Here is a 26,754-nt window from a genome sequence, read left to right on the forward strand (position 1 = left end):
TTTCAACGAAGCAGTCTTGACATTTGGGTACTGATGAGCCGATCGCAGTTGCACGATATACTCTTTACTCCACCGATTCCAAAAGTGGTCTATAATCAGTTGTCTATACCTCAGCCTCCGAGTGGATTCCCTGTGAGTCATGGTCTTGGGAAGCTGAGAGTATGAGCCGACTTCCGGAAGAACAATGAGGCTTTGTCCAATCAGAAAATGAGCTGGACTGACAGGTGTCGGCTCCTTGAGGTCGGAGTAAACGTATGTTAATGGTCGGGAATTAATAATGGCTTCTGCTTCTACAAGCACCGTTGCTAGCTCTTCAAACTTGAGACTGCTTCTTCCCAAAACTTTCCTTAAAACTACCTTTACTGAGCGAACTAACCTCTCCCACCATCCTCCCCACCAGGGAGCGCTTTCAACAATAAATTTCCATCTAATTCTTCATTCAGCGAGGTATGACGATAAGTCCGGATGACTCAGGGAGTTCCAAATTACCCTTAGGTCAGCCGACGCCCTCTTGAAGGAAGTAGCATTGTCCGAGTATAATGTACTTGGTATTCCTCTTCGGGAAATGAACCTTCGAAATGCGAGAAGAAACGCTTCCGTGGAGAGGTCGCTCGAGAGCTCCAGATGGACAGCTCTTGTTGTCGCGCACGTAAACAAGACAATATACGCCTTAGAGCTGCTAGTTCCTGCACTCGCTGCCTTCGCATATAAAGGTCCTGCGAAGTCAATGCCTGAGATCTCAAACGGCTTTGTAACATTCACTCGTTCCGCTGGAAGGGGAGCGAACGGCACAAGTGTAGGCTTCGTGCGAAACCTCGAACATAGAAGACAGTTTCGGATAGTCTTCTTAATTACCTGTCGTGCTCGAGGTATCCAAAATCGCTGTCGGAGGGTGGCCATGGTGCTAGATACTCCTTCATGGCCGACTTGATAATGAGCATCCATAATAATCAGCTCAGTCAGACGATGATCGTTCGGTAATAAGATCGGCTGTGTCACGGAGCAAGGGGCGTTGAATTGTTGCAGCCGTCCCGTTACCTTGAGCGTATTATCATGGTTCAGAAATGGGTGCAGATCCGAAAGAGGAGAGGCCGGCTCAATATCCTGATTGCTAGAAAGCAACTGAATCTCCCTTGAGAAGGCTTGTCATTCAGCTTGCTTTATCCCATATCGTTCTGCTGCAGCATATTCTACGGCCTCCAATTGGCCGACTTGTCGATTTTCTTTAGAACGGCTGTTACGCGCAAACCTCATCACCCAGGCGGTTATTCTAAGCACCTTCTGATACCCGTTGTACTTCTTTAGATCAAAAAGTGCGGCCGTTTCTTGACCTTCTGTTTGCAGGTACACCTGGGTCGGTTTCAACTCATTTGTTTCGAGCTCATTGAGTTCCCCTAATTGAGGTGGGGGTTCCGGCCAGTCATCTGCTCCAGAAGTGAGCCATTTCGGCCCTTCCCACCACAGACGGCTATCGCGAAGAATCGATGGAGATTCTCCTCTTGTCAGCAGGTCTGCTGGGTTAGTCTCTCCCGGGCAATGTCTCCATTTCTCTGGCACGCACTTAGTTTGAATTTCTAGAACGCGGTGTTTGACAAATGGCTTCCACCTGCTCGCCGGACCTCTTATCCAACTTAGCACAACTGTCGAGTCAGTCCACATGATGTATGTTCCTTTAAGCTCTGTGTACGTACAACCTAGGTATTCCAGCAGCCTCGTGCCTATTGTGGCTCCCATGAGCTCCAATCGTGGCAAAGACAATACCTTAAGAGGCGCCACTCTTGACTTTGCGGTAACTAAGGTAGTCCCAACGTGCCCGCTGTTATCTTCGATTCTTAGATAGGCGCATGCTCCACATGCCTGTGTGCTGGCGTCCACGAATATGTGCAACTGGACTTCTTTAAACGGTCTTTTTTGTCCATTCTTAATGTGCCTTGGCACATGTACTGCGTAGATGTTAGGAATGTCTCTGCACCAGTTGGACCATTCGACATATAGTTCCTCAGGTATTTCTTCATCCCAGTTCACTCCCAGTTTCCATAGTTTCTGGAAGAGGAGCTTAGCTCGTATAGTGAAAGGGGCAATGAATCCCATGGGATCAAATATTCTTGATGCAGCTTGCAGAATGAAACGCTTGGTGTCCACTTTTGTCTGAAGGAGCGATGTAAGAGAGTCCACCGAAAACTTGAAACTGTCACTGTCCTTGTCCCAAATCATTCCCAGCACCTTGGAGATTCTAGACAGCTTAAGGTTCCTGTCTGCCGGTACCGCATCTGCTTCCGCTTCGTTCATTATGTGCTGCACGTGCTTGTCGTTGGAGGCCCATTTTCTCAAGTTCATGCCCGCATCCTTCATGATAGAGTTAGACGTCTCGTATAGCGTAATCGCTTCTTCGACCGTGTCGGCACCCATCAAAATGTCATCGACATAAAAAGAGCTCCTCATCTTTTCAGCAATGTTCTTTGTAACAGCCACATTTTTTAGGTGGTGTTGAATTGTCGCAGACAATAGAAAAGGACTGGAGGATACCCCGAAAGGGACTCTGGTCATTTGCCATTCCTGTAAGCTTTCTAAATCAAATGGCCCGGTGTGCTCATTGGCAAACCACAGGAATCTGACCGCATCACGGTCTTTTTGCCTGATTTTCATCTGAAGGAAAGCCTTTTCAATGTCAGCTGTCAAGGCGATCGCATACCATCTGAACCGAAGAAGGATCTGGAGGATGTCTGGATTCAGGTTTGGTCCCTTTTCCAGGCAGTCATTGAGAGACTTGCATCCTTTTGCATGTGACGAAGCGTCGAAGACTACTCGTAGCTTTGTGGTTGTAGACTCCTCCCGGACAACTTCTCGGTGTGGCATGTAATAGATGCGTTTCTTGTTATCACCTTCCAAGTCGGATGGTACCACTTCCGCATGACCTAACTTTATGTACTGACGGATGGTGGTGTCGTACCGATGAAGTAAACCCTCTTTGGATGAAAGTCGTCTGAGAAGCGAACTCAAGCGTGAGACTGCTATGTCTCGATTGTTCTGCAAGGGCTCTGTGCAATCCTCCTTCCAAGGAAACGCTACTTCGTACCGTTGGCCATCTTTGACTATGTTTTCTTCAAAATATGCGCAGAGGCTTAGATTGTCGTCCGCAGCTTCCTTAGCCGAAATTCCCATGGCATCCAGCTCCCAGAAGGCTTTTAGTAATTCGGATGTAATTTCATCCTCTGTCAAAGTTTGGGTGTTCAGTACACATTCCATCAATGTCGATGCGGACGTCAAGATTCCTTTTGGTATAGACGGTCCCTGCAAAGTCCAACCTATTTTCGTGTTGACTGCCACCAGCCCCTCGCTTTCCTTACATCTCACGACCTCTCCTGTGAGGATTTTCCAAACTTGGTCGGATCCAATAAGTAAGCTAATTCCCGGCGTAACTTGCACTTCTGGAACCACTGTGTCATCTGCTAGATTTCTATTTTGCAGGCGTAAGAACTCTACAAAACTGTCCTCAGAAATTTGCGCTGCAATGTCCTGGCAAATAACCGGAATGGTTACCGCTTCGATTAAGCACTCGCTATCGTCAAATTGACTCTTGAGGCGGACCTCCACCACATTGCTATGTTCAAGCTCCTGGCTGGTAGTGCTGCCAAACGCGTTCAGTTTAAGCTTCGTCTTCCGCAGAATCTTGAGATTCAATCGCTGCGCCAAGTCTTCTTGAATAAATGATCGCTGACTGCCTCCGTCCAGAATTCCCCTTATATATCGGCTGGTGTCCTTGTTGATGACCCATGCTTTAAATGTCTGTAGGTGGACTCTATCTCCGATTGTCCGTTGACACGAGCCATCTCTCTTTTCATACGGCTTAGACGAAGACACACAGGCGACTGCTCCTTCTTTTGTTCGTGTGTATGACGGGTCACACATAGTGACGGCATGTTGACCACCGCATGATGAGCAGATCAATCTTTTTCGGCAATCCCTAGCACGATGCCCTTTTGTAGTACACCGGAAGCATCTCCCATCTCTTCCTAACATCTTCTTTTTGTTGTATAGCGTCTCCTGAGCATCGCAAATTTGTGTCTCGTGCTTCTTGGAGTGACAAAAAAGGCATTCCCCTGGCGCTGAAGGTGCCGCACTATGGAGCGCTGATGCCGCCGGCTGGGACTGGTCCTTCGTTTCGTCTGTTTGCTCCTTGCCTCGAGCTGCGGGGTGCCCGCTTCGCTCTCTGCTTTCTACTTCGATGCGGAGGAAACTGAGAATCTCATTGAGATTCGAAGCGGCAGTGGATGTCTCTGATGCGGAACCGTCGCCCTACATCAAATTTGCGTTGCTTGAGAGCTTGTAGCTGACTTGCCGATGATATTGCACGACGATGTCATATGGCATTGCTTTCATCAGAATGTCGCTGAGCATTGCCGCAAAACTTGCAGTTGGAACATCTAGGGCGTTGAGGCAACGTATGTTCAGCTGCGTTGTATCATAAAGCTTGCGAAGACCCCGGGTGTCAACCGAAGATCGAATCTGAGGAAGGTTTCGCAGTGCTGATAGGTGTTCCTGCTCTATTCTTTTGGGATCTCCGAAGCGCTGTTTCAGGAGTTCAATAGCATCTGCGTAGCACCGCTCGGTCGTCGGTAACCCGGCAATTGCCGATGCTGCATCGCCTGCGAGGTAGCGTCGTAAGTAATGGAACTTGTCAGTTGTAGACAATGCCCGACTTGAGTGGATTGTTCCATCAAATTGCTCCCAGAAAGTGCGCCAGTGGCTGATGTCGCCCTTAAAAATGGTTATGTCTAGTTTCGGCAGTCTTGGACCACTCACTGGGGTGATACTTTCAGAAGCGCCTTGTAATGGGGCCGTTGTAGGAGGAACAGGGTTACGTCTGGCGATCTCCAGGTGTTCGATCTTGTATCGCAGCTCTGCGAGAACACTGATGGCGTGGTCTTGGCATTCGGCTGCAGAAGCGTACTCATTTTCCAGCTCCGTCGTTGGAAATAGTGGCTCCAGCTCCTCGTTGATGCGGTCTAGCTCGATGTTGCTGGCAGACAGCCGATCCTTGACCGCGTGGAGCCTGCCTAAGTCTGTCTGTGGATCTTTCAAGATCGTGTTGGCGTCGTTAATCAGCCGCGTGTTCTGGGCTCTTCGGGCTGAACGCTTGGCTTTCAACCGATCCATGGCTATTTGTGAGTTCAGTGGTCAGTTGATGCCGTTTCCAACCTTGTAGATCTCTAAGCCGGAGAGTTTGTCTTCGCGTTGCTTCTCCCGGTCGTAATGCTTCCGTCGTTTGGCTCTTTGTGATCAATAAGATTTCCGTTTCACTTGCCTTCGCAACGTCTTGTTGAGCACGATACGATGACTTGAAGCTCTTTCCCGTGTTTCGGCACCATGTGGAATTCTTAAAGATCTATCAGTGAGACGGTTGACTTTGGCATCAGAAGGTCTATGTGACCGTTGGGTTTAATGGTAAAAAGAACAACACCCTCATCTTCCTCTTTCTAAAGTCTCGATCAGTACTTCAATTCCTCGTGCCTTCTTCTTTCTTCTCTTCGACTTCCTCAACACTTCTCGTGGAAGAAACTGCCAGGCACTGGTTTGTGAACCACGAATCCTCCTTAACGTCGTGGGAGCTTTGGAAGATCGATCTGAAGTACACGTTCATCAGCCGACATTGACGAGAGAGAGCTTCTTGTTCTTTCAAACGTCTTTATTTACAGACCAAATGAATAAGCGCCCTATGCGCTCTGCTGTATGGTCTTTTATCTCGTCGTCTTATGTGTCCCTGGTGTTACCAGTGGCAGAGAGACGTCCGGCGGCGGCAATGATTGGCTCGTATTGCTTGAGCAGCCTGGAGCCGAGTGGGGGCGCCTGCGGGTCTTCTAAATATCGGAGGATTGCCAGGAATGCCGCCAGGACACGACCAGGGTCAGGAGCGGATGGGGGGTTGAGCCACTCAGTAAGAGTGGAGGGGGGAGGTGAGAGGGTTGAGAGCGCGCGAACGCGGGCTGTTGAGTGGAGCGGGCAGTCTCACAAAAGATGGGGGAGACTAGCAGGAATGTGGCAGTGGGTACACTGAGGGTTGATGTGGACCTGGGGATACATCTTTGCAAGCAGGGAGGGAGCGAGGAGCGCTCCTGACCTGGCTTGCTGTAGAAGGGAGGCCTCGTGGCGAGTGAGAGGAAGGTGGGAAAGAGAGGGGAAGTCAAGGGGGTTAGCCTGAGTAGTCAGGTAATGACGCCATCGGCTGGCGTGCTCCTGCCGGGCTTCGTGTGAATTTTGAAAGGAGCCAGGTGTGAGCTCCGGTGGCGTAGGAAAAGTAGGGGCCCCGGCTCCCGCGGAGGGAAGTCTAGCGCGCGCAAGTCGGTGAGCCCTTTCATTGCCGGGAATGCCGCTGTGGGCGGGCACCCAGTCGATGAGGGGATGGTGGCCGGCGCGATGGCAGATGATGGAGATGAGTAGCGGAGAGCACGGATGGCTTCTTGAGAATCTGTATATATTACGATTCTGGAGGAGGGTACCAGGGTGAAAGTGTTAACGGAGGTTAAGCAGTGCAGTATAGCACAAAGTTCAGCGTGACTAGAGGAGCAGGGGGTCATGAAAACTTGTGTACCGCGTCGATGACCGTCGACATTGCACCATGCCGTGCTGAAGATTGGCGTGGAGGTATTGTCCACAGCCGCGTCCGCGTAGAAAACTAGAGCCGATGAAGAGCGAACGAGGAGAGTGTGGAGATGTCGGCGAGCAAACTCGGTGCGGCTGGCTTCCGCTTTTTCACCCATGTTCCGAGGGAGGGGACGGGGTGCTGTGAGAGGGCAGAGCTCCCATGGCGGGGGTGGGATGGGTAAAGGTAGGAGGTGGTCGATGTTGTAACCTAGCTTACGCAGTGTGAAGCGCCCCGCTAGAGTGGCTCGGAGTCGAGTTTCTTGAGTTACGATCTGGGTGGAGGCCAGGTCGTCAAGGCTGTTCATCTGGCTGCAGCTGGTGAGCGCATCGATTCGCGTGTATCTCGGAAGGCCGGTGACAATTCGTTGCAGTTCCCGATTAATTATTTCGAGCCTGAGTTTTTGGGTGCGGGTAAGGTGGTAGTACGGGTAGCCGTACATAATGCGGGACACCGCGAAGGCTCTAGCAAAGATACGGAGATCATGTTCGTGCACACCGCGCGAGCGGTGGGCTACCCTGTATAACAGGTGGTTCAGCTGTTTCGAGGCACTGATGGTACGCTGCAACCAAGTCGCCGCCCGGCTGTCTTGGTCGAGGTGAAAACCAAGAATCCGGATGCTCGTGCGGCGTGAGATGGGAGTACCTGCGAGCGTGAGCTGAATGCACTGTTTTTCTGCTTCTTTTGCTGGTGTGCGACGACCGCCATGAATAACGACGAACTCCGTCTTGTAGGGAGCGGGAGCGAGGCCAACAGACTGGATCCCTACCGAAAATTCCGGTATAACTTTTCGCTATCCGGATTATGGAACCGGAAATCTATCTGGATTCTATCTGGACTCTATCTGGAATTTAGGTTTTCAGAAATTATTCCTTTGTTCTCAATCTGGATTTCGGGTTTCCAGTAACAAATTTCCGGTTTCATATTCCGGATAGGGAAAGTTATACCGGATTTTTCGGCAGGGATGTAGTCGTGAATGATGTCGAGCCCAGCTTGAATGGCATCCTGTTGGTAACCGGGTGAGCCAGAGTGGGTCCACAACGTAATATCGTCGGCGCAGATCGCATGTTCGAGGTTAGGCACCTCACTAAGGCGGGGAGGAAGGCCAGCAAGGACAATATTTGAAAAGTACTGGAGAAAGAACGGACCCTTGTGGAACGCCCACTCGGTTTGAATGGGTGATTCCGTGGGATGAGCCGACGTGAACAGTGAAAGTGCGATCTTCGAGGAACGCCGTGATGAAGTTGTATGCCCGACCGGTGATGCCTAGCTGTTGTGCCATTGAGAGGACGGAGGAGTGCGGGACGCTGTCAAACGCCTTGCGCACGTCGACCCCTGCCACAATACGAAAATGCGGTGATGATGTAGATAGCGTATCGTGCTGGAGGCGGCTCATGACGTCCTGAGTGGAGAGTCCAGGGCGGAACCCGTATTGCGATGGGCTGAGCAGCTGGTTGGACTCAAGCCACCACTGCAGACGGGCGTTCAGCATGCTGTCAACCGTTTTGCAGAGACATGATGTGAGGGATACTGGGCGTAGATTTGTGAGAGACGTAGGTGGTTTGCCGGGCTTCGGAATAGGACATACCGTCGAGTGACGCCACTCGGAAGGGACGCACCCAGAATCCCACACCAGGTTGATCTCCGTCAGTACGGTCTCTTTCAGGGCGGTGGGAAGGTTGCGAAGTTGCCCGACGGTGATGTTGTCAGGGCCTGGTGCGCTGCGTGTGTTTGCCCTATCCGGGGCGGGCTCGAGTTCGTGGAGGGTGAACGGGGAATCCAAGCCGATGGGCTCGGGAACGGGGTGAATACGAGTGTAGCACCCAGGGTCATGCCGAGGTGGTTGTGGAAAGAAGACATCAGACGCTCTTTCCGCTAGCTCCTCGAAAGAAACGCCTTTGCGGAGGGCAACGGCAGCGGCAGGTTGTCTAGGTTTGCGGTCTCCAAGGAGAAAGCGCAGAAGCCTCCATACTTTGGAGAGATTGGTATTGCCGGAAACGGAGCTGCACATGGAGGTCCAGTGGTCAGAAGCCAGTTCCGATGTGTAGCTCGAGATGGTGTCTTGCACCTGGCGCAAAACCCTGAGGAGCTGACGTGGTCTACCAGATCGGCGGTAGCGAGCCAACAGGCGTATGCGGCGGTTCCAAAGGGTGAGTAGATGTGCATCAGGTACCGGAGCGTCCCCAGGAACGGTGAGGCGTTTGGTGGCGGCCTTGTGGGCACACTGGATGGCTTGTATAATGTCTGAGAAACCGCTGACGTCCATGACAGAAACCAGGGCTGCCCGAAACTTGTCCCACTTGGTGATAAAGGTGTCCCGACGGGTGTTGTGAGGAGATGAAGTTGGAGATGGGAAGTGATAATGTAAAGTGATGGGAAGGTGATCGCTGCCGAGGTGATCGCTGGTGACCTGCCACTTCCAGCGTTGAGGGAAGCGAGCCCAGGTCAGGTCGGGGCAAGTGTCTTGTTGCCGGGAGGTTTGGCCGATACGTGTAGGTGTGTCTGGGGTATTCAGGAGGGAAAGTTTGAGTTCGGTAAGGTCCGCAAGGAGCCGTGTACCGCGAGGAAGGTCAACATCGTAACCCCAGGCCGTATGTTTTGCGTTGAAATCACCGCATACTATAATGTCGTCCTTGGGGTAAAGAAGAGAAAAGTGTTTGATGAAGGCGACATTTAGCGGCTGCCTGCTGCGACGATTTAGCGACGTGTCGGGGGTCACGTACACAGAGAAAAGAAGAACAGGTCGGCGAGGAAGGAGGAGCAGTCGGCAACCCGTGACGCTGGTGATGATGGAGCACCACTGTGATGTGTTGAGGGGAGTGAATGGGACTGAGCGATGGACATACAGTGCGGCGCGGATACGAGGCAAGGAGGCACTAGTCTCGGCGTCCGGAGCAAGTCCCTCGTACTGTGACAAAGCCGGAAGTGGGCCGTTGAGTTCTTGTATAGCGAAGGCAGCGGGTGTGTCAGATGGAGAATGAAGATGAAATTTTTCGATAAGGTCTGCTTTTTTGCGTCGGAGCGAGCGACAGTTTTATTGAACAATTGTGGGTGCTCTAGTCATGTTTAGGCGTGAATTGCGCGGGAGGGCCGAATGGAATGATGCCCTGCATAATGAGACGCTCAATGACTGCACGGGTGCAGGTATCCACCAAAGTAGAGATTGACTGCTGCATGGCAGCAAGCTGTTGCAAGGCAGCTTGCGTTTGTTTTGTGAGAAGGGCCATTTGTTGGGTCATGGCCGTTAAGTCGTCTACTGCCGGAATTGGGGCGGGCGTCTTGCGAGCGGTGTTGACAGCCTTCACGGCTTCTGCAAAGGATGTGCGAGGCTGTTCCGATGTAGGGAGCTGCGTGTGGGTGACAAAGGCGCTGAGGGCCGGCACATGGGATTTAGCGGCGAGAATCGGGCGGGAGTCCGTCTTGGGCGTAGTAGTTGTCGATGAGGCTATTGGGATCGTTAGCGCTACTGGCGGCATAGCTGGAAGTGTGAGGGCTGGAGTCGGGGGCACCGATGGTGGTGGTGGTGGAGGAGGCTGCTCCTCCGGGAATCCTCCGGGTGGCGGACGACGCTGTGGAGCCCCGCGGTCTCCTTGAGCCATCATGCGTTGAATTTCTTTTCTTTTTGGGCAGGAGCGGGCCGTGGCGAGATGGGTTCCGCCGCAGTTCCGGCACTTCGGTTGGGCAGACGAGCACTGGTCTGTGCCGTGCTTTGGTGCGCCGCACGTAGCACAGCGGGCTTTGTCACTGTTAGGGCATTGCGTACTGCGGTGCCCGATGCAATGGCAGGTGTCACATACATGAGTTTGTCGATGGAAAGGATATACACGCATCGTGAATGAGCCCAGGCCCACGCGGAACGGGAGGCTGGTGCCCTCGAAAGTCATTAATGCCGACCCAGAGGTGCCGAGAGGTCGTGCCTGGAGGATGGTACATTTCCGACAATGAAGATGCTGCAGGAGCTGCGCGGAATCCATATCACCAGCGTTTTTGATAAAGCCGCGAGTCTGGCTGCGTCGAATAGCCTCGTAGGCTTGGACGGGGACTTGTTTCTTGTCGATCGGTATGTATGTTATCTTGAGTAAAGCGTCACGCACTTGAGAATAGGTGGCTTCGACCGCGAGTTGGTTACTGCGGTCGAGGTACCGTACTTGGTAACGGCGTTGTAATGATGGGTGAGATTGGAGGCCCGTTTGTGTAGCGATGGCGGAGTCAATGGTGAGGAAAGGTGCGTCCATGATCCGACATGGTTGGGTTGGTCGTAATATGACGGTGTGGAGAAACTCGCTTTGGGGCGAAACGGCGTGAGGCATCCCGGACTGGGCCGTCTTGCGGCGGCGAGACACGGTATGCCAACCATCCTCTAGAGCGGACGAGGCATCATTGGAGTGAAATGGACGGCACGCGGGTGTGGCGGTGAACTTGACGGTGGAGGAGCCGAGGTGCGTGCTGCGAGCACGTTTAGTTCCATCGGCGGCGTAGCGGATGTGGTATGGGCTGCCGAGAGGGGGGAACTCAGCCGTGGGATCATCGTCACTAAGGATAGAGAACGGATTCCGAGTAGTGATCGCAGTTTGCCTCGACGCGGCACTGAGTGATGCGTGAGGCAGTGAGATGCTTGCGTTAGCGGCAGCAACGGCGGTGGTGACGCATTCGGGTTTAGGGTTAGCGAGGCGGTTGCAGCCGGCGTAGGCGCCTCAATGGGCTGAGAATCCATATCATCAGGTAGAGTGAGGTCCTGAGGGGTTCCGACGGTGCCGAGGGTCGTCATGATGTCCTTACGGAAGTGTGAGCCGAAGCTCAGGCGTAAGGAGGGCGAAAAATGCCAAAAATTGAAGGAGCTGAATCGAGACCGGTAGGAAGAGATGACGTCTTCTTCCAACCGAGAAAGAGCCGAATTCCTGATTCTGTCCGGGACAGGGCCCCACCAAGAGCGTCACTGCCTTCGTGGGGGATGTCTTGCTCTTGTTATAACACCCACGCCAACCCTGATGCTACAGAAGACAAGAATCTAAGAATCCCATGTCCCTCACGCGAGGCACAACAACTTCGGCAGCCTTGTCGCAACCCCACGACAACAATCGAAGGATTCATATCACCGAGGCTTCCAACATTAAAGGTACACTGCACGCCTGAGCCTTTCGCTATCAATAACTCCCCAGTGTCTCGACACTCGAGTCGCCCAGCTACAACTTCGACACCAGCCTGCCAGGCATCTGCGACATCCACGACGTTGTCTGAGAGGAGATTAGGAAGCTACTTCCAGCCATCAGTTGCCCGCCTTCTTTATTGCCAAGATTGTTTCGGAACAAGTTCGACAGAAACTTCAATCAGATACTTCTTCGAGCGAAGCGGCATCTGACGAACCGAGGGCGACTTATGCCACAAAGTCATGACGACCGCCAACAGCTACCCGTTAGTATTCAATACCAAATCAACTAGACACCCCAACGTCGAAGCATTCCCGACATTGGGAAGAACCAATGTACGTTCGCTCTGAACAAAGTACACCAAGGAAAACGGAGGTGCTGCGAATGGTCGACCGAAAACCACTCTGCTACCATGTCTACTGGAGGTACCCGTACCAATGAATGGGCTTGCAAGGGTTCGTGCCGAACGACCCTCGACCACGTCTCCAGGAGCGTCCGCGGGACATTGAGGATTATTTTTGGCGGCCTTTGCCCCTGGTGCCGATATTACCCCGAAGCTCTTGATCCCCATCACCTCGACGGGAGGTAAGCACGACAAAGCAGGTGAGCGGCAATGCAAGGACAGTTCATTTGGTGTCGGCTGTCGTCCGAGGACAATACCTAATAATTTGTTGACACCAATTATATGTGTCCGCCCAACGAAGCAAAAAAATTTCCAACTTTGAGGGAGAATCCCACTGTGTGACTTGAAAGATAGAATAGTTGGTTATTCTCTAAAGTGGATACCAAGCATCACCCGAATTCACTTTGCCACACGAGACTCACGCAAGTTCCAGTGGTCGCGGGATGCAGAAAAATCGCCATTACGAAATGGAAGTGAAATGGCTTGGATAGCAATCAAGCACTGTTTCCAGCCGTCAAATAAACGTTTCCAGCCGTCAAATCAAATCAGGCCCATCCACGTAAGCAATACATGTCGAGCTTGCTGCATTGACGCAGAAAACTACCAGGAAAATTTGCGGATTAGAAGCCAGCCCTGCAGCTTCAGTGCATTAGATATCAGTGTCCGCACAAGACGTATGATTACAAGACGGCATCAATCGGTCAAAGTGGCCACTCGACCAAACTGAACACCGACGTGCCAGCAGTGTCATCCGACAACAAAAAGCACTGGTAGTACGACTGAACGCCTGACACGATACTGTCGCAGAAAGAACTCGTCTTGGAACCATTTGCAAAGAACCAATAATTATGTAATCAAGTGTAAATAAATATATTTGATACACTAACCAAATAAACATATCTCCGCTCGCCTTCACGCCTTCAGAGTCTATACGCTAAGAATTGTGCTCACCGCACGTGCTGGAACTTTTGAGGACACTCGCATCTCTGACCCCTCAAAATTAATTAATGGGACTTACCAGACTTGTTGTATGGGGCTGCACCCGTTCCACCCCTCTTTTGAACATGTGGTGCGTCCGAAAACTAACTCCAGTGATGTGACAATGTTATTTGTGAATGTATTCCCTCCAAGGGCCTCTCTAGACATTGCAGAGAGGATACTTAAAACTTCACACATGACAAAAAACATCAAAGCAACCGGAAAGATGTTACACACATAGGAAACAATTACTGCTGCAACTTGTTGATTGCAAAAACAAAAACACCTCTGAGCATCTAGTTCAATAGTATGTGTTGATTCATTGTTATAGAGCAGGACACTTCCTATACGTATGACAGAATAGACCATTTGCAAAATCCCATCAAGCAACACAACTGTCACCAACTGTTTTCGGCGGAAAGCACACGAATGGGTCCCAGTTCACGTCGAGCGCTAATGTAGCATTCAAGTCCAATAGGCGCTGAGCCAAGTTCACAGTGATGGCTGGCATAACATTCTTGTCGAACAAATGCCCAAAGTATGAAGGCCATGGGTAATTAAAGTAGTAACTACTGTAATTAATTTCATCACAATTAGGCAAACAGCGAAGGCTATACTCTCGGTCAGTAAGTATGCATGTTGGAGAGACGCACATGGCAACATATCATCAGAGTGCTCATCTGCACAGATTTGTCACGCACCTTCACTCCATTTCTCTAATTGGCTTGAGGGGGCTGTGCCGGTTGCCGTTTTCCAAGCTACGGTGAAACAAGGTATAGTCGGCCCACACTTAAAAAAGAAAGTCAATTGAAGAGAGTGAAAGGGATGGTAGTTAACATTTTTCAACAAGACTCCTCTTCGGGTAAAGGATGAACACAAGTATGCGTCATCTTGTCCAGGTAATTAAAACAAGTAAAAAATTGACCGACTAATACAATGCACTCCTGATCAAAGAAATGATTGCGGCAATAAACCCTACGAAAGAGAAACATTTGCGGTTAGTCATTTATTTCCAAGTTGCATCACATCTAGCGAATTGCTGATATGTGTGGTTCTATCTCTGGACCTCTAAAAAGGGGGGCTGCATTTTTTTAGAACATTCTAGGTGTTAGAATGATAGATTCGACAACCATCTAAGAATAGTATGATCATACACATGAATGTTACTGTCGAGTATTGATACCGATCGGCAAGGTAAAGAGCCTACTAATGCTAATTTCTAAGGGACATCGGATGCATAACATTTTTTTGCACTGATCAATCAAAAATCTGAAGACGTGCTGTGTTTTGACTTTTAAGGGGACGAATAAAGTGTTTTATGAACATAAGTAATGAACTTTTTTTTCCGAATGATTGGTTCAAATGTTTTGTCAGAGTTTCCGTGCATGTCAATTAAGCGAACGCCAGATTTTCACTTTACGATTTATTGCAATTCAATGTGGAATCGTCGATTAGCACAGAATTATTAAAGATCGCCGGAGCTTCCGTGCTAAATGTTGCTATGGATATTCGTTGACGCAGGGTTGAAACATCTTTCCCTAAGCCCTAACACGACGTATTCCTTTCGCTTCGATTCTCAGACATTACAAAGTTCAAACAAAGCTAGAAAATGCGAATATTCTATTCTAATTGTTGATTAGTACAAAACGTAAACATCGCAGGAGCTTCATCAGTAAAAGTTGCTGTGATTATGCAGTTACCTAGTGCTGAAACAAATTTGCATAGGCCCTACATCCGACCTATACATTTCACGTCGATTCTCAGACATTCCGACGTTCAAACAAAACTAAAAGAATGCGAAAATGCGAAGATTTTATTTTAAAAGCATTCAAAGTTCTATCGATCCTCAAACACATCTGGTAATCCGAGCACCAGTACGGCGATACGGCTGACGCTGTTTTACTGGGGTTAATATCCAGATGATTCAGTGCGACCTTGGGCAAAAAGGGTATAAAGCCTCATTCCTTCATACGTCAGGGCTACCGCGCACCGAACGAACTCGCATCCGCGAGGGCAGTCCGGCGTTGCGCTGGTGCAGAACATAATCGCCTGCTTTTCATCTTGTAGACAGCCGAAACAAGAAACGCAACTCGTCCCACATCTACACTGTCATCGGCAAGAGACGGCGCCCCGACTATCTGCAATCAGCTGACGGTGACAACTAGGAGGCGTGCTTGGAAGTGTGACGTCAGCCGACGACAGCGCTGGCGCCTACAAAAGCAACCGTCCCAAGGCACCTGATGGCAGTCCGGCGTTGTGCTGGTGCAGAACATAACCGCCTGCTTTTCATCTTGTAGGTAAGACAGGGTTATCTATGTAAATACATCGGGCTTTGTATTCTGCCGGACTGCCAGTTTGCCTGTTTACTGTACGTTTCTTTTCTTGTCATTTGCATAATGTCTGGGTCCACTGAATGTTTGGCATGCCTTAAAACCTTGACAAAAGATACGCCGTGTATTAAGTGCGTCGGATGCGAAAATTCCTACCACGTAGGGAAATGTTCCGGTACGACCAAAACGGTGTTTAAAAATATGACTAGTGAAGTTCTGAAATCCTGGCATTGTGCCACATGCAACACAGGCGCTAGGCGATCAAACAGTCTGACAGCAGCGGATTCAGTCAAAGCGATTGAGGGTGACCTGATGACTCAGGATTCCCAAGATTGTACCTTGGCATCTATCATGGCTAGGATGTCAGAGATAGACAGAAAGTTGGCTCGCGTGCCAGGAAAGATTGAAAGGGTGGAAAAATCGCTTAGTGCACAGTCGAGCAAAGGCGATGTCATGATGGAGAAAATCGAGAACCAGACTAAGACAGTGGAAGGAATGGAAAAGAGCTTGGATGAGCTTAGCACCAAATATGATGAGGTTCTCTCGACGCTAAAAACGCACGAAAACACAATGAGGGAGTTGAGAAAGAAATCAGAAGACCTGGAAGCGAGGCTAGAGCAAAATACCCATGAGATGATCGAGCTTAGAGGTGCACTAAGCGAGTCGGAAATGTACTCTCGTCTGAAAAAATATTGAAATTCACGGCATAAAGCAGCAACGACAGGAATATGTAATGAAGATTGTTAATTACCTTGCATCAAAGCTTGAACTTCCGGTTCCCGCTCCCGAAAAAATCGAGGCCGTGCACAGGCTAAAGGCCAGAGAAGGAAAAATCCCTCCGATCCTGGTTAGGTTCACGGAGAGAGTGAGCAGGGACTTGTGGACAGATAAAGGGACAACGCTCAGAACTGAAGGAGTATTCATTAACGAAAACTTAACTAGAGCTCTTCGGGGGCTGTTCTGGGATACAAAGAATGTGGCGAAAGAAAAGTCGTACAAATTTGTTTGGATGCGCAATGATAAGATATTTGTGGGGCAAAGAGAAGGAGCTGCTTCTATTCGAATTGGCAATGCAAGAGATTTGAACAAGATTCGTTGAAATGGAAAGGTCATTTCAGTCATTCCCAGATTGGGATGTGTTCGCACAACGTACAACAGAAGAGAATGAAAGTAAGTAATGGATTAACACTGTTACACATTAATATTAGAAGTCTGCAAAAACACTGGGATCAATTGAACGTTTATTTATTGGACAGGTTGAGTAAGCTGGATGTTATAATATGAACTGAAATAAATGTCGATGAAGCTGCCTGTCAAGGGTTTCAATTAAATAATTTCAGTCCACATTACTTGTGCCGCGAAAAACGGAGAGGTGGGGGTGTGTTGACGTTTGTCCGAGACGACTGGGTGTCAGAGCGCGTGGAGACCACATTTATTACTACAGAAGTGGTAACAGTGTCAATATACCGGCAAAACGAGTCGTTTACAGTGTTTGCTGTGTACAGACCGCCCACTAATAGCATAGTTCCTTTTTGTGACGAATTAAGTACTTTTTTGAAAAAAAATTTAACAATAACCCTCACTTAATTTTAGCGGGTGATTTCAACATTGACGTAAAAAATCTGTTTAGATGTGGATCATCTCAGTACCTAGATATTTTAGCTGAGTTTGGGCTGGAAAATGCTATTAACGACTACACAAGAGAAGAATGCCTATTGGATAATACTACGCGGAGTTGTATTGATCACAACATAGTTCGAGTCAGTGAATTGAGAACACTATCTGGGGTGATCAAGCAAAAAGTTGCAGATCATTACTTTGTAATTGCAACACTACTGCAAGAGAAGATCTTTGAAAACTCCCGGGCCGAAGATGATAATGTAATTATTTTTGATAACAAAAATATTGACAGGTTAATACAAGATTACGATTGGAACCTGCTTATTGAAAGTGACCACATCGCTACATATACGCCACTAGTCGAAAAATTCCAAGAAATTTATTCTAACTCAAAAAGAAGAAAAAAACTAAAAACAAGACAAGATTAAAACGTGTGGATCGATAAGGACATAATGGAACTCTGCTATTTAAAAGACAAGCTTTGGGCAAGATGTAGAAAAAATTCGGATAATGTACTTCTTAACGAGGAATTCAGAACAATGAGAAATAAAGTAACGGCTACGATACGACTAGCAAAAAAGAAATATTACCTGAAGGAATTCAAAGACTGCAAAGGAAATCCTCGAAGAATATGGCAACTAACACGGCAGTTATCAGGTATAAAGGCTAAACAAAACGTTGACGATGTAATTGCAAAAAGCTTTGGAGAAACAAGGAATTTTCGAGTCCTTGCGAACTCTTTTAACCATGCGTTTATTGATTCTGTACAGAATTTAAGAGCCATGATAAATAAAAACAGTGAGATTCCTGTCGATATCGGAACCAGTGTAAACTCAGCATTTTTACCTTTGATGACGGAGTACGATCTGGAAAAAATACTTTCTAGTATGTCTTTATTCAAGCCAGCTGGACATGACCTGATAAGAGTGCGGGATCTTTACTGTAACTTTTATAAACTAAAAGGTGTTTTGCTTGCAATCCTCAATTGCATATTTGAAAGCGGAAATATTCCAGACGGGATGAAATTGTCTATCATAAGGCCAGTTCACAAAAAAGGGTCTAAAAAAGAGCTAACAAATTATAGACCAATATCCATACTTCCAGCCATGACACACATCATGGAAAAGTATCTAGCGAAAGTGATGACTTCATTTTGTGACAAATTTTTTTTTAATACTCTCAACACAATACGGGTTTCGAAAACAAAAAAAAAACACGACTTTGCTGATGAAAAATTTTTCGGATATAATTTTTAAGGCTTTAGACAATATTTCAAATCGCTATCGCACTGTTCCTTGACCTATCCCGAGCCTTTGATACCATAGATCATTCAATCATGTTAGCAAAGCTGCACAGAATGAGTTTTCGAGGGCCTTTTTATACCGTTCTCAAAAGTTACTTTACAAACAGATTTCAAATGGTGAAGATTAACGGTCAAACAAGTGATCAAATTAGAATGAATTTTGGTGTTCCACAAGGATCTACACTGGGTCCTTTACTCTTCAACATATATATCAATGACATAGGTCACCTGAAGCTCAAATCAAATTTATTTCAATACGCAGATGATACTGCATTAATATTACCACACGAACAATACAATCTCGCTGCTCCTTTCTTTCAAAACGATATAGTACAGTTAATGAGCTGGTCCACAAACAATTGTATTTTTGTCAATAGCAACAAAACTAAACTCATGTGTTTCCGAAGCCCTTATAAACAAGTTCCGTTTGATGTTCCCATATTCCTTCATGATAAACATTGTGATCAGTGCGACTGCAAAAAAATGGATACTGTTAAAACAACACCCTACCTTGGTTTGCATTTCGACGAAAACGTTTTATGGAGCTATCACATTGATCATGTCATACAAAAACTTCGCGTTGTTTCTGCATATTTATATAGACTTAAAAGTGGGTGCGACGAAAATCTGAGGCGTGAGGTGTACCTATCACTGGGGGAATCTGTGATACGTTACGGAATTGCTATATATGGAACATGTCCTAAATACAAGCAACAAAAAATTGATAGTATCATTAATAGATGTGTTAGTAATATAGTATATGGGTCAAAACATGAACTGAAGGAAACCAAAGACAGAAAGAATGCAGTCGGACTATTATCGTTTGAAAATGTTTTTAAATTTGTCGTTTTAACCAGCCATTATTTTTCGAAGGAGTTCAAAGAAATACCCAACAGGATAAAAACACTCCGGCACACAGAAACCTATGCAATCCCAAAGATATATACAAACTACGGAAAAAAAAGAGAGAAACTATTATGTTCTTGCGATATCTAATAGCTTGCCTAAGGACATCCTAGGCCTGTCATCTAAGAGGCAGATGTATAAAAAAATAAAAGAGTGGTGTTTTTTGTCAAATTGAAATTCGGAACAATGAGGTATTATGTAAAAGCTTAGTGTTTTCTATCGAGTGTATCTCGTTGCATACGTGTTGATTATTGTCATTATGTGTTTAAATTCACAATGTTTCTTTTGTAACCATTGATTGATTGTTATTGTCGAACTGGGTTTCAGTTCACAGGAGAATTATCTACTTGTAAAATTCCTTGTTTACTGTGCTATTTTGAATGGTTCTTTCGTGTTTTACTTACATTTAACCATCATTTGTGTCTACATGATGAAAATGTCTGCACTGCCATGTCCCGCAAACAAGCGTACCTACGCTTAAGCGGGCTGGATTGTATGAGAGTTTTTTCTGAAATCAAATAAACTTCTTATCTTATCTTATCTTATCTCTGGGCGCTGCCAACTTACCGGTGAGTTCACGGCTTTTGGGAGGTCACGTGATGAGTGGTCACATTTGCGTACAGCATGGCGGCAACTGGGGGGGGGAGCCACTTCCGAACTTCCGGTTTATGACTATAAGCCCCTCTACCTCGTTGGTATGAACGCACCGTCCGATGGCTGCTTCGGTTTCCCACCAAGGATGTTATATTAAGTCTTATATAACGTCCCTGGGTACCGGCCACTGATCTCTACGACGATATGCTAGATCGCTAATTGTCCCTCTGCAAATCCTGTCTTCGGTTGGCCATCTTAGCCTATCCACTCTAGTGCTCTCAAACCTTAACATTTTGCATGGTTACCAACTGTAGGTAACATAAAAACAGACGCAAAGCTCTTTGAAGCACAGCCTTCAGAACGCTTTAACGAATGACGCAAGATAACCGACTGGTGGCCCAATCGTGCAGGAGCTCGAAGCGGAGATCAACAATCCAGCAAATCATCCTAGAGATCAGTGGTTTCGTTGTAACATGCTCTCACTGGTTTTATTGTAACATGCCGTGCAAAGAAAGGGCGCAGATGGTCTGCTTGCATAATTCGAATTTGACTCACCACACGCACAAGATAAGTCACTGGGCTGATAACCTCCGTGCCGTCGTCCCAAAAAAATTTCTCGCCACGCAAACGCTTGGCAAACACTCTCACATCAAATGCGCACTCGGCGTCCGGTGCGTATATTTTTGCTCCTCGCAGTGCAGGTGTTTGTCGTGCATATCCGGAACAAAATCGGGCTGAAGGAAATAAAGCTTGACCCTCAGATACCGATTTGGAAAAACAAAGAAACTCGGCGGGTGTCTTTCCTGTTACAGAATGCAAAACGTTGCGATAGGTTATCAAATAGCTGTCTCACGCCTTCTGCAGCGTTGATTTCGTTCAGAACTCCGCTTGCGACCAAAGTTGTTTCAGCAAGGCACGCTTTGTAGCCTCCACTAGGCGTTCCACGGTTTCGTTTAAAATCGGGTGATAGGGCGGCAATTTTGTGTGCTTGATGTTGTTAGGCGAAAGAAATCGCTCGAATTATTTTGAAACTAGGTGGCGCCCATTTTAAGTGAACGTTTCCTCCGGAAACCTGGATGCCGCAAATGCTTTTTGAAGTTTACCGATTGTCTTGGAAGTTGTAGTAGATGTCTTGAGCCACACTTCTAACACTTTAGAATATGCGTCTAGAGAGAGAGAGAGAACAACTTTACTGAAAATGCCTGCAGAATCGGTTAGGCTCCCTCCGCACAGGGAGGACGAACTTTCACCGCGACGCGGCCATTGCGTCAGTCTCGTGCGTTCTGCTCCTCGAGGTCTTGCTTCCTCGCTACTTCCGCGGGTCCAAGAGGGCCGCCGCCCCCTTCCTGGGGGTGCTGCTCCCCTTCTCCCCGGTTTCGCTCGGTCGCTGCCTCTCTAGAGCTGCCGAGACCTGCTGGACGGCCTTGAGTTGTGTTTCTTAATCGTAGCTCCTCGTTGCAGCCTCTAGCTGCGGCGGGATCGTCGTCTTCTCGCTTGCTTCTCGTGGATTTACGCTACAATCCCAAAGGATGTGTGCAGCGGTAGCTCTCTCGTTCGCGCACAGTCTACACACGTCACTCGCGTACACACTCGGACACACGTGCTTTGCTAGCACCGGGCTGAGCAGGGACCCAGTCTGTAATTGTCTGTATAACACTGCCTCCTTCCTTGTAAGCCCTGGATGAGGTGGCGGCATAGTCTGTCTGTTTAGTCTGTACCACTTCACTATTTCGTTGAAGGAGGTCATCTTGTCCTTGCCACTGTACCGCGACCAACACTCCGAGTCGGCCGTGTTTGCAGCTGCGCGGTTGGTTAGTCCTCGCGCGGCCCCGTTGGCCGTCTGGTTGTGGTTCGCGTTCCCGCGTTCCGACACGTCACTGCCCATGTGGGCCGGAAACCACTTGATCGCCACAGCACTTTTGCGTCCGATGTCTGCGGCCTTGCGTAGTATGCGCGCGGCCTCACTACATACCCTACCCTTGGCGTAGTTCTTCACTGCCTTTCTAGAGTTGCGCAACACTGTAGTGCATCCGGGGCCAGAGACGGCCAAGGCGATGGCCACCTCTTCCGCCCGGTGCGCTTCTCGAGTCCGGACGCTCGCCGCGGTCTTCGTTGCACCCGTCGATGCCCCGACGACCACCGCCGCGTATGCGTAGCTGCTCCCTCGATACTCCGCCGCGTCCACGTAGACGGCCCCTTCTTCTCTGGCGTGGAGGTCCACGTAAGCCCTGGCCCTCGCCAACCTACGCTCCTTGTTGTGCTCGGGGTTCACGTTCCTCGGGATCGGCCAAACCCTGAGCTTTCTGTTGATACTATCCGGTATAGGTACGCTGGTATGCTGCTCGCCTTCCCTCGGTTCGAGGCCAAGGTCCCGCAAAATCGGTCTTCCGGTTCTTGTTTCAGTGAGACGCTCGAGTTGCGCCGTTCTCTGTGCCTCGGCTATTTCGTCCAGCATGTTGTGGACACCCAACGCCATGAAGTTTTCGGTGCTCGTGCTCCCGAGAAGACCGAGTGCCGCCTTATACGTCTTGCGTATGGTTGCGTCTATATGGTTACGTTCACTTGGCCTCCAGTTGTGGAAGGCGGCCACGTACGTTATGTGGCTGACTGCGAAGGATTGAACGAGTCTGGTCAGGCTCTCCTCCTTCATCTCTACTCTTCTGTTGGACACCCTCTTAAAGATTCTCATTGCCGCGGCCGCTTTGCCCGCGAGCTTGTTCACCGTTTCACCGTTGACTCGGTTTCGCTCGATGAGCAGCCCGAGCACTCGAATCTTCTCGACCTCCGGTATTTCTTGTCGTCCTGCCGTCTTCACCATAATCTTGGGACGATCGTACTTGACTTCCATATTCTTTCTTTTCCTGCCCGCTCCTTTCGGTGGAGTCACCAGCAGCTCTGACTTGGCCGGAGAGCAGACGAGTCCAGACCCGTCCAGCTGCTCCTCGATGGCGTTGACCGCTTCTTGCAGCGTTGTCTCGATGTGTCCGTCGCATCCTCCCGGTAGCCATAGCGTAACGTCGTCGGCGTTGATGGTGTGCCGGACTCCCGCTACTCTTTCTAGCCGGTTGGCCACCCCGATCATCACGAAGTTGAAGAGTAACGGGGAGATCACCGAGCCCTGCGGGGTTCCGACGCTGCCCAGCTTCTTCTCTTCGAGCTGCAGGTCTCCCACGCAGATATTGGTGGTCCGTTCCGTCAGGAAGTCTTTGATATACTCGTATGTCCTCCTGCCCATGTTTAGCCTGGATACTTGGGCCAGGATAGCCGAGTGCCTCACCTTATCGAAGGCGCTCTGCAAGTCCAGCCCGAGTATGGCTCTGTTGTCCTTGGTGCCCGTCATATCGTCGATGATCTCGTTCTTTAGTAAGATCATGGCGTCTTGCGTCCCGAGCTTGTTCCGAAACCCGATGATGGAATTTGGGTAGAGCTCCGATTCTTCCAGGTAACGCTGCCACCTGTTCATGAGAACGCGCTCGAGGACCTTTCCCACGCACGAAGTCAGCGAGATCGGCCTGAGGTTCTCTATGTTTGGCGGTCTGCCAGGCTTGGGGATGAGAATCGTCTTGGCTGCTTTCCATTGCTTGGGCAGCCTTCCTTCTTGCCAGCACCTGTTGTAGAAGTTCGTGAGCGTTTCGATGGCCGCTTCGTTGAGGTTTTTGAGCGCTCTGTTGGTCACTCGGTCGGGACCCGCGGCAGACCTGCCATTGAGACCCTGCAGGGCAACTCTGACTTCCCACGTCTCGATGGCTCGATCTAGCGTGTCGTTCTCGTTGCCTTGGTAATCCGAGTGTCTCTCCGTGGGCGTGGTCGGTAGGTACTTGGCGTCCAAGCGCTGCTTGACCCCGTCCTCCCCGTGTTCGCAGATTGCCCTCTGTAGGATCCTGGACAGGTTGTTGTGTTGGTGGCCCTTGGTCTTAGTGTCGTCGAGGAGGTGCCGCCGCATGTTCCACGTCTTGCCCTTGTGTATCTGTCCGTCGGCTTCGTTGCAGGCCTCGTTCCATTGTTGTGTGCATAGCAACTTGCAGTGGGCCTCGATCTGCCTGTTGAGCTCGGCGATCTTCTTCCTTAGACGTCGGTTGGTTCGTTGCTTCTGCCACCTCGCCTTTGTGGACTGCTTGGCTTCTATCAAGTGGGCCAGCCGACTGTCCATCTTGTCTATCTGTTTGTCCGTCTCCAGCTCTTTGGTGGCTCCTTCCGTCGTCTCAACGACGTTAGCCGCCCATTGCTCGATGTCCGTAATGTGCAGTTGCACCGCGGGTAGTGCCATTCGAAAGGCATCCCAGTCCATAATGCGATGCTTCCTTATGCCGGTATTGCCTTGTCCTTTGAGCGGTACGACGACCTCCACGATGTAGTGATCACTGCCCAGCTCTTGGCCCGTGTTTCTACATTCCGCTTCTCTCGATCCTCCGTCGGTTTTGACGAAGGTAAGATCCGGAGTGGTGTCTCTCGTAACCGATGTGCCGATCCGTGATTAGGTTCAGTCCCACGTCGGTGGCATCTTGCATCAGCTCCCTCCCCTTGACCGTCGTTCTTTGGTAGCCCCAGTCTTGGTTCGGAGCGTTAAAGTCTCCGCACACTACGAGCGTATCGCTCCCTGCGACTCTGCTCGCCTTGTGGAATAGTGCCGTGAACTTCTGTTGTCCGTGAGATGGATTGCTGTAGGCGTTCACCAGGAAAGTGCTCTCCTTCCTCTTCCGGCCCGTGATTACTTCCACCGTGCAGTGTTCGATGCGCTTTTACCGATCAGTTCGTGTTCTATGAAGGTGATCCCTTTCCTAACGAAGGTGCAGACCCCTCTGCCTTGGACGCGTCCCTTGCGCTCGGCGGGCTGTCGTACGACCGGTAGCCCGGGAGTCTCGGCGTCTCTTCGCTGAGTGTTTCTTGAATCGTTATGACGTCTGGTTTCCTCATTAGTTGCTTCAAGTGTTGCTGTAGCACCACTCTCTTGCCGGTAAAGCCATTACAGTTCCAGTGCCAGACCAAAAGGTTTCTCACTGGCTGTGTGGTTGCTGCTGTACGTGCTGCCCCGTCCATGATTGCTGCAGCTTGGCGATGATCTGTGCTTCCATACTTTGCATTTGTGCCTGTATGTGCGCCTGCAGCTGTGCTTGCATCTGCGCTATCATGTTCTGGATCGTGCTCTGTACGTTCGTTGTCATCTGCTGAACCGTTTGCTCGAGCGCGGTGAGGCGTTCGTTGGTTACCTTGCTGGTCGCCTCAAGATGGTCGAGCCTGTCGTCCTGTTTTTTGATTCTCTCCGTTATCTTTCGCTCCTTGGAGCCCTCTATGGCTCTCCTCTTGGGAGCCGGTGCCGCCGCTTTCGTGGTCCTCGGGTCCACCTCGACCTCTGGTTTGTCCGCGGTCATCTCTTCTTGTTTCCTCTCTTGTGCGGGCTTCGGCAGCTGCTGCTGCTGTTGCTGCTGTTTTGCGATTAATGTCGTCAGCGTCTCGTTGATTTCCTTGATGGTTGGGTCATGTTCGGCGATTTTCCGCTTTAGCTTCTCGTTCTCTTCTCTCAGGGCTTTCACCACCCCGTTCTTTTCTTGGACCTTCTTCTCGGCGTTTTGCGCTGGTGTTTGTCTTTTCTCTGCAATGTTTACCCTGACTGCGTCGGCCCAGGCGGCTCTCTCCCTCGACTGCGACGGTCTGCGGCGGCTGGCGCTCCTGCCTCTCTTGCTGTGGTCCCTTTTGCGGCCGCTGTCGCGCTGCCTCGATTCCCCGCGGGGTCTCTCGACAGACGGCGCTCGCAGCGCAGGAAAGCTTTCCGGATCCGGTTGTTGCTGCATGGCTTCCATCTTGCGTTCCCATTGCCGTTTCTTGACCACGTACGGTATCTTCTACTTGTTTCTGCATTCCCTCTCGCCCGTTGGATGCTGTCCCCCGCAGAGCCTGCACTTAGGCATGCATTCGCGTTCGTGAGCCTCGCTAGGGTTCGCGATTCCGCAGCCGAAGCACACTCTGGTGTTGGGATTTGGGCATACGTCTCTTCTATGGCCGACCTTGCCGCATTGCTTGCACACGTCAATGTGCTTGCGGTAAAGCCCGCACCTGACTAATATCGAGCCATACTTGACGTTGTTCGGCACTTTCTGTCCTGCGAACAGTACTATCACCGTGGTTGTATTGCCGATTCTGTGCGCCTCCACCGCTAGGGGGTTGTACGGGCTCACGATGTTTTCGGCTATCTCCTCCGGGGTGTCATCTACGGCTATGCCTCGGATGACTCCCTTGACCGTGCCGTCCGGTGCCGTTCAGTAGGCGCTGACTTCGTATGTCCTGCCTCCTATGTTAAGGGCTTTGACCTTAGAGTACAGCGTGGCGCGCCTCTCGTCCGGGGTGCTGACCACGATGATGTTTTGCTGCGCGTTACGTGTAGATGGTGTCTGCTTTGGCTTCTTCCTTCGTTACTCGAGCCGCCGTCATGACGACCGACATGATAACTGAAACCTCCGTTCTCCCTACGTTGAGACCGCCACGTGGTCTCATGACTATCTTGGTGTCTGCCTTTGGCATGTCTATCGGCATCCTCGCCGCTTTCGTTACCGAAGCTGCAACTCTCTTGGCAAAGCTGGCCCTGGTCTTGGGTCTAGACTGGCGAGTAATGGCAGCGGACTCACTGTTTTCCTTGCCGGCCATAATCTGCTTGATGCGCTTGCCGCTGGTGGACCAGCCTTCGGCTTCTTACGGTATAATGTCCTCTCCGTGAACTTCGATGCACGTGCGCCCACCGAAACTGCCGATGCTCAGCGTTGGCGCCATGTTATCACCCATCGACGTGGCCACTTCCATTTCGGACGCCATCTTGGTCGTACTCGTCGCCGGGTTGGGCC

The 26,754-nt window shown here is 49.8% G+C and overlaps 2 protein-coding genes and 2 pseudogenes across 2 annotated transcripts; all 4 read right to left on the reverse strand.

Annotated features, from left to right (window-relative positions):
• Positions 1–1,146: 1,146 nt before the first annotated feature.
• On the reverse strand, positions 1,147–2,409 carry LOC120844789. The gene has a single exon (XM_040216740.1). The coding sequence runs from the start codon at positions 2,407–2,409 to the stop codon at positions 1,147–1,149; it is 1,263 nt and encodes a 420-aa protein (XP_040072674.1).
• A 1,887-nt stretch (positions 2,410–4,296) lies between these two features.
• On the reverse strand, positions 4,297–5,157 carry LOC120844788. The gene has a single exon (XM_040216739.1). It carries the CDS (start codon positions 5,155–5,157, stop codon positions 4,297–4,299), a length of 861 nt encoding a protein of 286 aa, XP_040072673.1.
• A 16,073-nt stretch (positions 5,158–21,230) lies between these two features.
• On the reverse strand, positions 21,231–23,384 carry LOC120844795 (annotated as a pseudogene).
• Positions 23,385–24,915: 1,531 nt separating this feature from the next.
• Positions 24,916–26,725, reverse strand: LOC120844786 (annotated as a pseudogene).
• Positions 26,726–26,754: the final 29 nt, after the last annotated feature.

Source organism: Ixodes scapularis, unplaced genomic scaffold (assembly GCF_016920785.2).
Source record: "Ixodes scapularis isolate PalLabHiFi unplaced genomic scaffold, ASM1692078v2 PGA_scaffold7__128_contigs__length_106722199, whole genome shotgun sequence".
Lineage (NCBI taxonomy): Eukaryota > Metazoa > Arthropoda > Arachnida > Ixodida > Ixodidae > Ixodes > Ixodes scapularis.